This window comes from Haliotis cracherodii, unplaced genomic scaffold (genome assembly GCF_022045235.1).
Source record: "Haliotis cracherodii isolate W230 unplaced genomic scaffold, xgHalCrac1.p SCAF_5, whole genome shotgun sequence".
NCBI lineage: Eukaryota > Metazoa > Mollusca > Gastropoda > Lepetellida > Haliotidae > Haliotis > Haliotis cracherodii.
Window position 1 is genome coordinate 28,403,860 of NW_027266308.1, and position 12,832 is coordinate 28,416,691.

The 12,832-nt window shown below is 41.4% G+C and overlaps 1 protein-coding gene across 1 annotated transcript; it reads right to left on the minus strand.

The window, feature by feature from the left end:
* Nucleotides 1-2,273: 2,273 nt before the first annotated feature.
* LOC139443269 (activator of 90 kDa heat shock protein ATPase homolog 1-like) lies at nt 2,274-12,832 on the minus strand. Its single transcript, XM_071224244.1, has 9 exons — nt 12,642-12,832; nt 12,333-12,412; nt 11,878-11,988; nt 10,758-10,843; nt 9,342-9,462; nt 8,612-8,685; nt 7,304-7,456; nt 4,561-4,662; nt 2,274-3,681 (listed from the first exon to the last, which is right to left on the minus strand). Exons 1-9 carry the CDS (start codon nt 12,719-12,721, stop codon nt 3,457-3,459), a joined length of 1,032 nt encoding a protein of 343 aa, XP_071080345.1. The 5' UTR covers nt 12,722-12,832; the 3' UTR covers nt 2,274-3,456.

Sequence of the window (12,832 nt, forward strand, 5' to 3'; positions counted from 1 at the left end):
TTACAGTGTCTCTGTCTTTGTCTACACCAGTAGTGTTGAATGTGTGGACATGAGGTGCCACATTATGTCTATTTGAATCATTTAAACTAACTCAGTTGCTGCATGCACAGACATTTCTATTCTTATAAATATAGAATCAAAGGTCAGACTGTCTATTCCTTAATTTCTATCAAACAAGGATGTATTATTTTTTTTCAGAGTGAGCATGCTTTTATGTCACTCTTAGCATTAGACTACCCCACCGCTCCTGAGAATACACCATATTGCCAGCCAGATGGCGTCCGCTTGCTACCCTTTTATTCTAACATCTTTTTATCATTAATGATTGGTATTTACTTGTCTCAAACATCAACAAGAGATAAATCCACCAGCATAACAACACTGGATCTTCATGGTACCAATTATCAACCAAACCAGCATCTCTTAGGCATGCCAGAATTTTGATCATGGTTTCAAATCTCAGATTAACCCAGCTTAAATGTTTTCGTTTGTCAGCACCATCTCAATCAGTGTCTGAAATAACTGTCTGCCTGCACCTGCTCACCTGCCCATGGCTGGAAACTTATACGTCGGGCTACAGGAAATTTTCCTCTTCCTGCCCGACTCATAGATTTTCTGGCAATTGTTTGCAATATTTCAACTGAATCATAATGTAATTTGTCTCTTATTTTTACAATTTTGTCTGAATGCGGACAGGTAACTTAGAAGATGAGCAGGCAACACTTATGGGTCACCTGTCCGACTGTCTTGTTGGGTGTTATAATTATTTCAAACACTGATCTCAATGCTATTTCAAACCTGTATCACTTTGGCTTTCCAACTACATTAAGCTGACACCCCAGTATGCAAGGGAAATACTGTTCAAAGTGGCGTTAAACCAAACTTAATCTTGAAACAAAATGATAAACACATATGATACTTATCTTTTATTCATGCACAAAGGATCAATTATTTTAAACTGAGTCTTAATGTTGAAACAAAGGATAGATAGATTCGTCCTCAGTGGACACTTCCATCACAACAAACTTAGCCAGTTACTTTAGGAAACTGCACAGAACTGAAAAAGGCCCGAACGGCACCTCAACAATACACACATGCATACAGCACTAAGTAACCAGCTATAGCAGCCTATCCTCTATGACAAACACATCTAGACCCATCTAATTCAACAAAAGAGCATATGGCTGTCTTACTTGCTCGATATGTAGTCTTGCTGAATCAAAAGATAAGGTGAGTGAGTGAATCCAAAATTAACATCCCATCGGCTTATTTCAGCCAATTAGCATCATGATGAGGACACTTCATTACCATATACTCTTCTTAAAATTCAAACTAGTGATAGATACTGGTAGACACAGAACTGATGAAGCTGTTCCAACATGCTAGGGATGATCCCATTGTTTGACTGGTAATTTCTTTGGACAGTCTTATGCACGAAACTGTTAACACATCTGTTACAGGTTACCGCTACATGTTCATCCCTGCACAAACGACAAGGTGTGCTAAGGACCATATTTGGCCCACAGGATGTGTATAATTTCAGAACTGAGTAAAACTTTTACTTTAGATGGTCTAATGTATCTAATATATTCCCCTGAATGAAAACTAGACTTTTGTTCATGACAACAATGAATGCATAGTAAAGATAAAAAGTAAAAAAAAAGGTTTTCATGAAGTATTTTTTCTAACATTTGAATGTGGGCAAGTCACTGACCCAATCTGATTTTCATAGTAGATACAAAAAAAACATGATAAAAACTTCATCTTGGGTCAGAGATTATTTCGTTTGAGGTTCTAAAATCTTTCTTATCATTCATTTGAGCCATACTTGTGTATTTGACCATGTCAATGGTCCAAAACTTGCAAGTGTAAGACAGGAAAATGGTGTCAAATATTTGAACATATCTGAAAATTTTCACACTAAAATTTCAAAGTTTTCCACTACCTTAAAATTTTGTATTTCCAGTGAGCCAAAAAGGGCCCTAATTTCCTCCTTTGAATCTTGGCACTCATTCATAATCACTGGTAACACAACACCTGTGTCTTCTGTGTGTTCCAGTAGAAACACAGCATGAACATACAGTATGTCTGAACCAGGAAGAACATTGTACGATCAACTGAACTGTTCATGGACCTGGGTATGATGTCACTGAATCAGCTGAGGATATCCTGATGGGAAGTCGCAGGGTTTTACACAATGCAGAAATGTACACAAGTGGACAGAATGGATGCAGAAAAAAACAAGTATTGCATACTGAGGGATATGAGGCTACCTACGATCACTTTGTGGAATGGGGCCCTGGACACTCATATTTCCAATAAAGACCCTTCAAATCAATAAGGCTAAAAAAAATAATAGTCGTGGTTCTCAGGCACCACCCGTATCATCATAAAGTTTGCAGCACATTCTGTTTTTATTTCTATTTCAAATTTTTTATTAAAAAAATCCTTTAATATTCCAAGTCCAACGATAGTCAAATACTGTATTCCAGTATTATACTCATCAAGGAATACATTTATGTAGGGAGGCCCTTTCCGAGGTTGATTGTACACAACTATTTATTTAGTTACATATTAGTTTGAACAACAAAAAACAAATCACTTTTTTAAAGGTTAAGTGGGGGTTCCCTGGACAGCCAGTTATGTCAGTAAAACCCCGAATTCTTGTATGGATATCAGGATATATCTTGTACAGACTTCACATAAGCAGATGAGATGTTTCCAACTGAAGGTAATGTCCACCCTAAAACACTCATTTACAAGCAAAAAACATTTCTTTTCTATTTCCAACAATGGTTTTAAGAGGTTTTCTTGCCTACTCTCAACAAAAGGGTACCTAGAAATAGATAAAGTTCCAATTTGCATGATTTGTGAATGTGTTTTCTTACGCCCAACTAACATTTAGTTTCTGGACACATGGTTTTCTAACAACTGTTTGAAGAAATACTCCATACATATATAAAAACATTACACATCAGACTACTAACAATAAACAATTGACTTTCACTCACAAGCAGAAAATCTGACTGATGTACATTGTATATATACAAAATCAAGTCGTTTAAATACAGGCAATGCACATGGTAAACATGTGGCTCTCTCTGAACACCCAACAGCTGTTCTGGATTTATATAAGGCTGAAAAATAAAAGAAATATGCTGATTCATCAACTCAGTAAATGCAGCTGTTCCCAAACGCTTCTTGAGGTACATGGAAATCTTGTACAGAACATCCAACCGAAAAGCCTTCGTCCAAACATTTCAACCTCCCTTCTTCCGACTGTTTCAATCCAAGCACTCTCTTCACGAGGTCCTGGCTGCTTGCAATATTGGCCTTGGCCTTTAGAGGGAATGTTGACAGCACACAATCACACTAACATGTGTGCAATAAATATCCCAGGTTTGAGAGCATTTCCTAGAAGTTCATTGTTAAAATAGTTCTCTATGTTCTCCTGCATCAAAATAAGTTAGCCGAGAATCCAAACACTTGATTCATGCGTTGCCAGTAATGGGTCTTCCAGCCCTGTAACGTATTGTCATACTCGGAGTCGGGAACCCCCAGCTGGGTTAACCTAAGTACAGTAGACGAGTCCTGCTCCTCAAGTTCTATTGTCACGAAAGAGTAGTGCTCTGTGGGCCATGTCTTTATCCTCCACTTTTGTACTATCTTCTTTTCGGGCACCTACAACGAATAGAATTGTTTTCAGTGAGTGACTGAGAATGGTATTGTGCACAGCCAAGTTCCTTGTTAAGATGACACAGTAACCTGTCATCGGGGTACCCTCTCTAAGTTTTGATTGGCTGTCGAATCAGATTTTGCTATTTCTTGATTTACCCATTTTTAGGGGAAAACCAGGTAAGTAGTTTTGAAAAAAAAATTAAAACTCTAAACTTTGTTTTTCTTCTAAACGTTATTAACATGATAAGAGAAACTCATCCCAGTATCTTTTGATATCAAATATATCAACACAAGTCTATGAAAGTTTAACATGGCTTGCTGAGGAGATAAAAGCTTCTATTGTCGAGTTTGTGAACAATAATGAGAGGAGTCTTGAAGAGGAGTGGAGAAGAGAATTGTGATGTCATGTCATTGTGATGTCATGTTAACTGATCATGTCACAAAGGTCTGCAAAGCATTGGGATGAGGTGAAATGGTTTTAAACGTCGCTTGCAAGATTATTGCACTTAAATGGTGAGTTGCATGTGTGCATGTGTACCTGTGTGCTTGCACTAGTCTGGACTAATGTCGATTTTAGGATGCAAGCCCAGTGAGATACCATGCCACAGTTTAATATGGATACACCACTCAGACACAGTTTACTGACTCTGAGCGGACCAGTCCTTGGTTTAGCTTCTTAATGCTGAGCGCCAGACAGGGTAATAAGTACCATCTTTTAACATCTTTTGGTATGATGCAGCCAGGGATCGAGACACTCTACCACCAGATCATGGAGGTAGTCACTGTGGGGTAAGATATTGCTTGATCTCACCAAGTGACAAGTCCTGTGGAAGCCATTTTCGGATGATAAATTAACACATTTGACAGTTTTCAATCACTTACTAAATCCACAAATTCCCCTGTGACATGGCCGCCCATCAATGAGAAGCGTTCTCCTTTAGCAGGTTCTAGTGTAGCAGGTCCACCAGTAAATGCTTCCACCATCTACAAGTGAAGAAGAATGCAGACTGCTTAAAACAAAGGCCTAAATAAAAGTTGGGAGATGAGGTTTGTTTTACAGAGGAAAGTCCAGGCCAAATTGAACTGTATTTCAGTTATATCTATCCATGTCTTGGAAATTTCCCCTTAGTGAGAGCATAGTAGAGGTACCAAACCCTTGTCAGAGTGGTAGAAGTACCTACCCCCTTCTCATTGAGAGCATGGAAGAGGTACCTAACCCCTGTCAATGAGAGCATGGTAGAGGTACCTAACCCCCTTGTCAGTGAGAGCATGGAAGAGGTACCTACCCCCTTGTCAGTGAGAGCATGGTAGAGGTACCTAACCCCCTTGTCAGTGAGAGCATGGTAGAGGTACCTGCCCCCTGTCAATGAGAGCATGGAAGAGGTACCTAACCCCCTGTCAGTGAGAGCATGGAAGAGGTACCTAACCCCTGTCAATGAGAGCATGGAAGAGGTACCTAACCCCCTGTCAATGAGAGCATGGTAGAGGTACCTAACCCCCTGTCAGTGAGAGCATGGAAGAGGTACCTGCCCCCTGTCAATGAGAGCATGGAAGAGGTACCTAACCCCCGTCAGTGAGAGCATGGTAGAGGTACCTAACCCCTGTCAATGAGAGCATGGAAGAGGTACCTAACCCCCTGTCAGTGAGAGCATGGAAGAGGTACCTAACCCCTGTCAATGAGAGCATGGAAGAGGTACCTAACCCCCTGTCAGTGAGAGCATGGAAGAGGTACCTAACCCCTGTCAATGAGAGCATGGAAGAGGTACCTAACCCCCTTGTCAGTGAGAGCATGGAAGAGGTACCTAACCCCCTTGTCAGTGAGAGCATGGTAGAGGTACCTGCCCCTGTCAATGAGAGCATGGTAGAGGTACCTAACCCCCTTGTCAGTGAGAGCATGGAAGAGGTACCTAACCCCTGTCAATGAAAGCATGGAAGAGGTACCTAACCCCCTTATCAGTGAGAGCATGGAAGAGGTACCTAACCCCTGTCAATGAGAGCATGGAAGAGGTACCTAACCCCTGTCAATGAGAGCATGGTAGAGGTACCTGCCCCTGTCAGTGAGAGCATGGTAGAGGTACCTAACCCCCTGTCAATGAGAGCATGGTAGAGGTACCTGCCCCTGTCAGTGAGAGCATGGAAGAGGTACCTGCCCCCTGTCAGTGAGAGCATGGTAGAGGTACCTGCCCCTGTCAGTGAGAGCAAGGTAGAGGCACCTGCCCCCCTGTCAGTGAGAGCATGGTGGAGGTACCCACCCCTTGTCAGTGTGGTAGAAGTACCTACCCCCTTGTCAGTGAGAGCATGGAAGAGGTACCTAACCCCCTTGTCAGTGAGAGCATGGAAGAGGTACCTAACACCCTTGTCAGTGAGAGCATGGTGGAGGTACCTGCCCCTGTCAGTGAGAGCATGGTAGAGGTACCTAACCCCCTGTCAATGAGAGCATGGTAGAGGTACCCACCCCTTGTCAGTGTGGTAGAAGTACCTACCCCCTTGTCAGTGAGAGCATGGAAGAGGTACCTAACCCCCTTGTCAGTGAGAGCATGGAAGAGGTACCTAACACCCTTGTCAGTGAGAGCATGGTGGAGGTACCTGCCCCTGTCAGTGAGAGCATGGTAGAGGTACCTAACCCCCTGTCAATGAGAGCATGGTAGAGGTACCCACCCCTTGTCAGTGTGGTAGAAGTACCTACCCCCTTGTCATTGAGAGCATGGAAGAGGTACCTAACCCCCTTGTCATTGAGAGCATGGAAGAGGTACCTAACCCCTTTGTCATTGGGAGCATGGAAGAGGTACCTAACCCCCTTGTCAGTGAGAGAATGGTAGAGGTACCTAACCCCCTTGTCAGTGAGAGAATGGTAGAGGTACCAAACCCCTTGTCAGTGAGAGCATGGTAGAGGTACCTAACCCCCTTGTCAGTGAGAGCATGGAAGAGGTACCTAACCCCCTTGTCAGTGAGAGCATGGTGGAGGTACCTGCCCCTGTCAGTGAGAGCATGGTAGAGGTACCCACCCCTTGTCAGTATGGTAGAAGTACCTACCCCCTTGTCATTGAGAGCATGGAAGAGGTACCTAACCCACTTGTCATTGAGAGCATAGAAGAGGTACCTAACCCCCTTGTCAGTGAGAGCATGGTAGAGGTACCTTACCCCCTTGTCAGTGAGAGCATGGAAGAGGTACCTAACCCCCTGTCAATGAGAGCATGGTAGAGGTACCTAACCCCCTGTCAGTGAGAGTGTGGTAGAGGTACCTAACCCCTGTCAATGAGAGCATGGTAGAGGTACCTAACCCCCTGTCAATGAGAGCATGGTAGAGGTACCTAACCCCCTGTCAATGAGAGCATGGAAGAGGTACCTGCCCCTTGTCAGTGTGGTAGAAGTACCTACCCCCTTGTCATTGAGAGCATGGTAGAGGTACCTAACCCCCTTGTCAGTGAGAGCATGGAAGAGGTACCTAACCCCCTGACAGTGAGAGTGTGGTAGAGGTACCTGCCCCCTGTCAATGAGAGCATGGTAGAGGTACCTAACCCCCTGTCAGTCAGAGCATGGAAGAGGTACCTAACCCCCTTGTCAGTGAGAGCATGGAAGAGGTACCTAACCCCCTTGTCAGTGAGAGTGTGGCAGAGGTACCTACCCCCTTGTCAGTGAGAGCGCGATAGAGGTCGGCAGCTCGACATTTAAACTCCTCCCTGGCGACCAGCTTCTTGGTGTGGATCCGCACACCAAGTCCATCCATCCGTTCGCTGCAGTCTGTCACTACTTTATTCATTTCCTCTTTTGCTTTGTTCTGGAATAAGAAGAATGTTACTGAAAAACGTGTGTTGAACATGCGCAGAGAAACATTTGTAAACAGTGGGTCTGCTAGGGATGATCAAATTTTGACAGATACTTTACCTGCAGTGCACATCCACTACATATACCTGGCGGCCTGCATGATACTGTTACAAATGACAGTACCACTCTCAGCCCAGGGACCCGTTAAAAAAGGCGATCTTAGCACTGTAACAATCTTAAGTCTATGGTATATTATGGAAGATATGATGATCGTTTTGTGGAACAGGAACCAGGACTTCGCCTGCAGGTAACATGCACAGTATAACACCTGGCAGTCTGCTCGATACTGTTACAAATGATATGTTCAAGACTTATATAGCGACATGTGTGTATGTGTGTGTGCTCTGCTTGTACTAGTCCAGACTGATGCCATTTTTATACTGCTAGCCCACTGAGATACCATGCCGCAGTTTAACATGAATACCCCACTCAGACACAGTACGCCAGCTCCCATGCAGTGTTAGAAATTGGCACTAGTCCTATAGCCCTTGCCAAACTGCCCAATAGTAAAGATATCCTAAGGACTAGTAGAAATTTGCCATTTTTGAAGGTTTTACTATATGTTATCATTATAAGGACTAGTAGACTGAAACTGTTAGTTTCTACCGCTGCCATGCCAACCAGCCCTTGTTTTAGCCTCTGAAAGCCGAGCGTCATGCAAGGTAACAATAAATCACACCTCTTAACAATTTTTGGGATGACGTGGCCGGGGATTGATCCCACGACCTTCCACTCTCCAGGCAGATGCTCTATCCACCAGACCATGGAGGCATTCCTCTGATCAGTGACACTTCTCGTATATGCTATGAATAATAAAGCCTGGAGCAGATAAACAACAACAATAATCTCCCAGCATCCTGTTCCACAAAGAATATGACTATCCCAACTCCATACAATCATTTCCAATGTTGTGTTTAATAGTCTGGGTGACAGTGGGTATGACAGCACCAGAGTGCCACCATTGGCACCTTCAAACAAACCTCAGTTTGTCAGAGAATGAATAACCATATTCAATTCTGCACAGGGATGTAGGTCATTTGCACTAGGAACATGCGAGCCATGTTCATTATTTCTGGAAGCGATTTCATCAGGAACAAAAACTACTCACCTCTTTGTTTACCACCTTTGGAGCTGGGGCTTTTGCACAATCTTTGGTTGGCAAGATAATGCCCTGTCCATATTCTGAAAAGAGAACAATGAAGGTAACAGTACTGACAGTAAGCAGAATAGCAGATACAGTTGAGTTAAAGTGCAAATAAACCCATAACCATTGAGATAAGAAACAGAGCATTATCAAATTTAAAAATACAAAGAAAATTGTACATAAAACTTCAGTACAATATCTCAAATTACTACTAGGTTCAATGGATAATTTATCGATTTTTTTACTGTTCCATACAAGTAACAATGTTTGAGGTGAGGTGAGGTGAAATTGGGTTTAACGTTGCGTCCAAGATTATTGCACTTATATGGCGACGTGCATGCACGTGTGTGTGTGTGGCTGCTTGTACTAGTCCGGACTGATGCCAATTTATAGTGCTAGTTCACTGAAATACCATGCCACAGTTTAACATGAATACCCCACTCAGACACAGTATACTGACTCCGAGCCGACCAGTCCTTGTTTTAGCCCTTTAATGCCGAGCGCTGACAGGGTAACAAGAAGTACCATATTTTAACGTCTTTTGGTATGCGCGGTCGGGGATCGAACCTAACAATGTTCAAGACCAACAGCATGACAATAAACCGACACAAATAAACATAGTGTAGATTAAGGATGGCAGTTGTATCATATTGAAAGGACATATGCCTAAAAGGATTGTCATGTATCAAGTTACCTTCTCGAAGTCTGTTTATATATTCTGCCATCTTTTCCTGAATAACCTTGGTGCCAACTATCCTCATGATCTCCTTCACTTCCGTGGCATCATCACTTGTGCTATCACAGGACACGTTCACCTGCCACACAAGGATAACAGATAATTAACATAGTTCATCATGGCCACTGCACCATTACCGCATTTGCTGTATTAAGGGTTCTGATCTAATAAGCACCACCCTGGCTAACTTTCTAAACCAATCTGTAAGTATCTGCCCTCATATAAAACCAAAAATGTACATATTTTCTTGTGTATATTACACATTTTATACAGACAACAGCAGTGTAGAAATGGTATCTAAATTCCTAGTAACTATTAGGCCCCAAAAAATAATAGCCTTGGTTCATTTTGTTTAAGTATTAGGATAGGTATATTTTTTTGAATATGGAAATAAAAACAAAATGTCCGACAGACTTCAAGATGATACGGCAGGTGCCTGAGAACCAAGACTATTATTCTTTTTAGCCTTATTCAAAACCTTTTGTTTTATCAACATTTGAATTATAGGGAATCAGAGTATTCCCCTTATTTATATACTTATCCTGACACAACAGTATGTAATATTCTTTCCCTCGGGTGATGAGTGAGTGAGTATGGTTTTGTGTCGCTTTTAGCAATATTCCAGCAATATCACAGCGGGGGAAACCAGAAATGGGCTTCACACATTGTTCCCGGGAATCAAACCCGGGTCGTCGCAAACGCTTTAACCACTAGGCTACCTGACAGCCCCCGGCGGGCGATGAAGGAAAAGTTATGAGTAGTACAGGAGCATGCTGAGAGTGAGGTGGTCGAGGCTGTGTTCCGTTGATGATTGTTTTCACAATGTTCTACACAGTTCTATGATCGAAACAAGAAGGAATATTGCATACTGTTGTGGAGGGATAAGTTAAAAAATAAGATATTTACTACCACTCAATCTCAATCACAAATTTAACTTGTTTATCCCAAGATGGTTATAATAAGTGCTGCTTTGTTTAAGCACCCTGCATGCTTATTATGGTGAATATGGTAATAGAGACACTGGTGGGACATTTTCAGTTGAAACAAATCATGTTGATGTGTCAATGTATGAGCTGCTATTTCTGACTGACATGATGTAGCACTAACCATGGAAAACACTTCCTGTGAAACATGCACACCTGAAAACATCTGTACTATTACTTATCATAAATTCTAGCTAACTGTTTGGCCAGTCGTCTTGTAAAGCCCAGGCAGGCCGACAGGTATGGATATCATGACATCTTAATACTTGATGTGACATCACTTGCTTGTCATGTCACAACTGATCCTGTTAGCTGTTACTCCCGACTGTTATGAGTCAAATACAATACTAATGTAATAATAAACAAAGCACTTTGCAACATGACAGCTTACATCAATCTCGTGAGCTTCATTTTCCTCACTCAAATTAGGTATGTCAAAGGTGCCTTTATAGCTCTTCTTGGAGTCTTTCAAACAACCTGAAAAAAATAACCATATATAGATCTGTAAAACATTACTGGGGTATTGTCATCTCAGTGATGTATTGGCTCATAAGGCTGAAGTCACTGGTCGAATTGTTGATTATTAGTTGAATGTCACGACTGTCCACAGGAAAAATGTTAAGTCGATGAGTTCACATTCTCCCCCCACCCCCCCAATACATGTGTGTGTACAGTGACTTCAAAAAGTCTTAGCGTATTCTTGCATGAGCAATATACCATGATATACCACAATGCACATCTGGTAGCAGACAAAACATGTCAAAGTGTTGCAGATTTCAAAGTACTTGTGCATTATTCTCAATGTTAAATGGTCCCCACAAAGGTATCTGATGTATTGGGGCTGCATAATTGAATTATTTATTCTTCTGTATAATTTAGAATTGAAAAAAGTATATAAAATATTTTTTTAAATATCAGTTTTCAAGATTGTTATTTGACACACAATACATAAGTATGTTTTTGTTCAAATAGTCCTATGAAGTTGCATGCCATATATATGCATTGACCAATGAAAACTAACCTCAAACAGTCAGTAAACGACTGTCAACAATGGTATGGTTGCTTAAGGCCTAGTTGTGGTATATGACTTGTGTTGGTTGCAAAACTTTAACATGGCTATCAAACAGGGATTAAAGTTTATATGAGAAGGTTTTTACCAAGTTTCTGTACTTGCAGCTAGTTTTTGCAAGTAACTAAATATTAATGTATAGATTCTTTTTAATGACTTTGTGATAATACAATATATACAAAAGAACATGGTTGTCTGCATGTATCTAATCCTAAACGTAGATTCCACTGTGAATTTGTTTGTGTTAGAGGATAAACATTTGATGATACCATCAAAGTGTTCAAAATTAAGAATGAAAGTCCTCATAAAAACCCTAATATCAAAAGCTCAAAGTTTAGGGCCCTGAGACTCAAACACTAAAGAAGCAAAGGTCCCAACATAATTTTGAACACTGCCATCAAATAAGAATACTTCAGTATCATTTCCTGGTATCTCTACTGACCTGACCATTTCCCCTTCACTTCAAACTCATAGAAGAAGATGAGCTTGCCCTTCCTGTTGTTTGCTGTTGCCTCGCCCTCCACCTTGGTAAGCTCTTTCACTTCACAGCTCCCTGTAGATAAACACATACAGCAGTTCAAGTACAAACACAGACAAGGAAAAGGGTTGCAGTGTGATGCCTTGTTACAAGATATGCATAAACCTCAGGACATTTATAACAGTAAATGTCTCCTATTAAGGATCCTACAGATATATGAAACTAAAATTCCGAACTTTGTTAATCATCATTTTAAATGCTTTTTATTTGGGTGATTAGACTTAGTCTGTCAATTTTTTGTCAGAACCTCTTTCCTTCTTTTTTAAAAGACACAGCTTCGGCCGAGGTTGTGGAATTCAATATAACGCCATGTTATCACATATCATGAATGTCAGACAGATTTGTGTAGGCCTACATACCTTTTTCATTTTCAACTACAAGCCCAGTCAACAGCTCCTTAAGTTTATCAATCGACCAGCTTGTTGCATTCTTTTCAACCCTAACAAAAATAAAACAAACACAGACAATTAATTTGGTTACAAAGACTGTTTTTGACGGCATGAATTGTTTGAGTGAAAAATAGAAAGATCTTGCGATTATCTTTGTTTCAATGATATGTTATAGCCTGTGGAAATACTTCTAGTCGTTATTCATAGCAATATACGTGTGTCAAAGTAATTTAATTCACGATCTTTATACATGACATAGAGCAATTCGGCTAATCTCACCAGTGCCAATTGTTGACATTCGTCGCATCGGGCCTTTCCTCAACGATCCACCGAGGGTCTCCTTCGCCCCATTTCGCCATTATGCGTTTGTGTTGTTGTTTGTTTACGGTTGAAGAACAGTTCCGAGGGTTCGATCAGCTCGTGATAAAAAGACCGACCGGTAAGCTTCACGCCGCAAACATGCGTTTCTC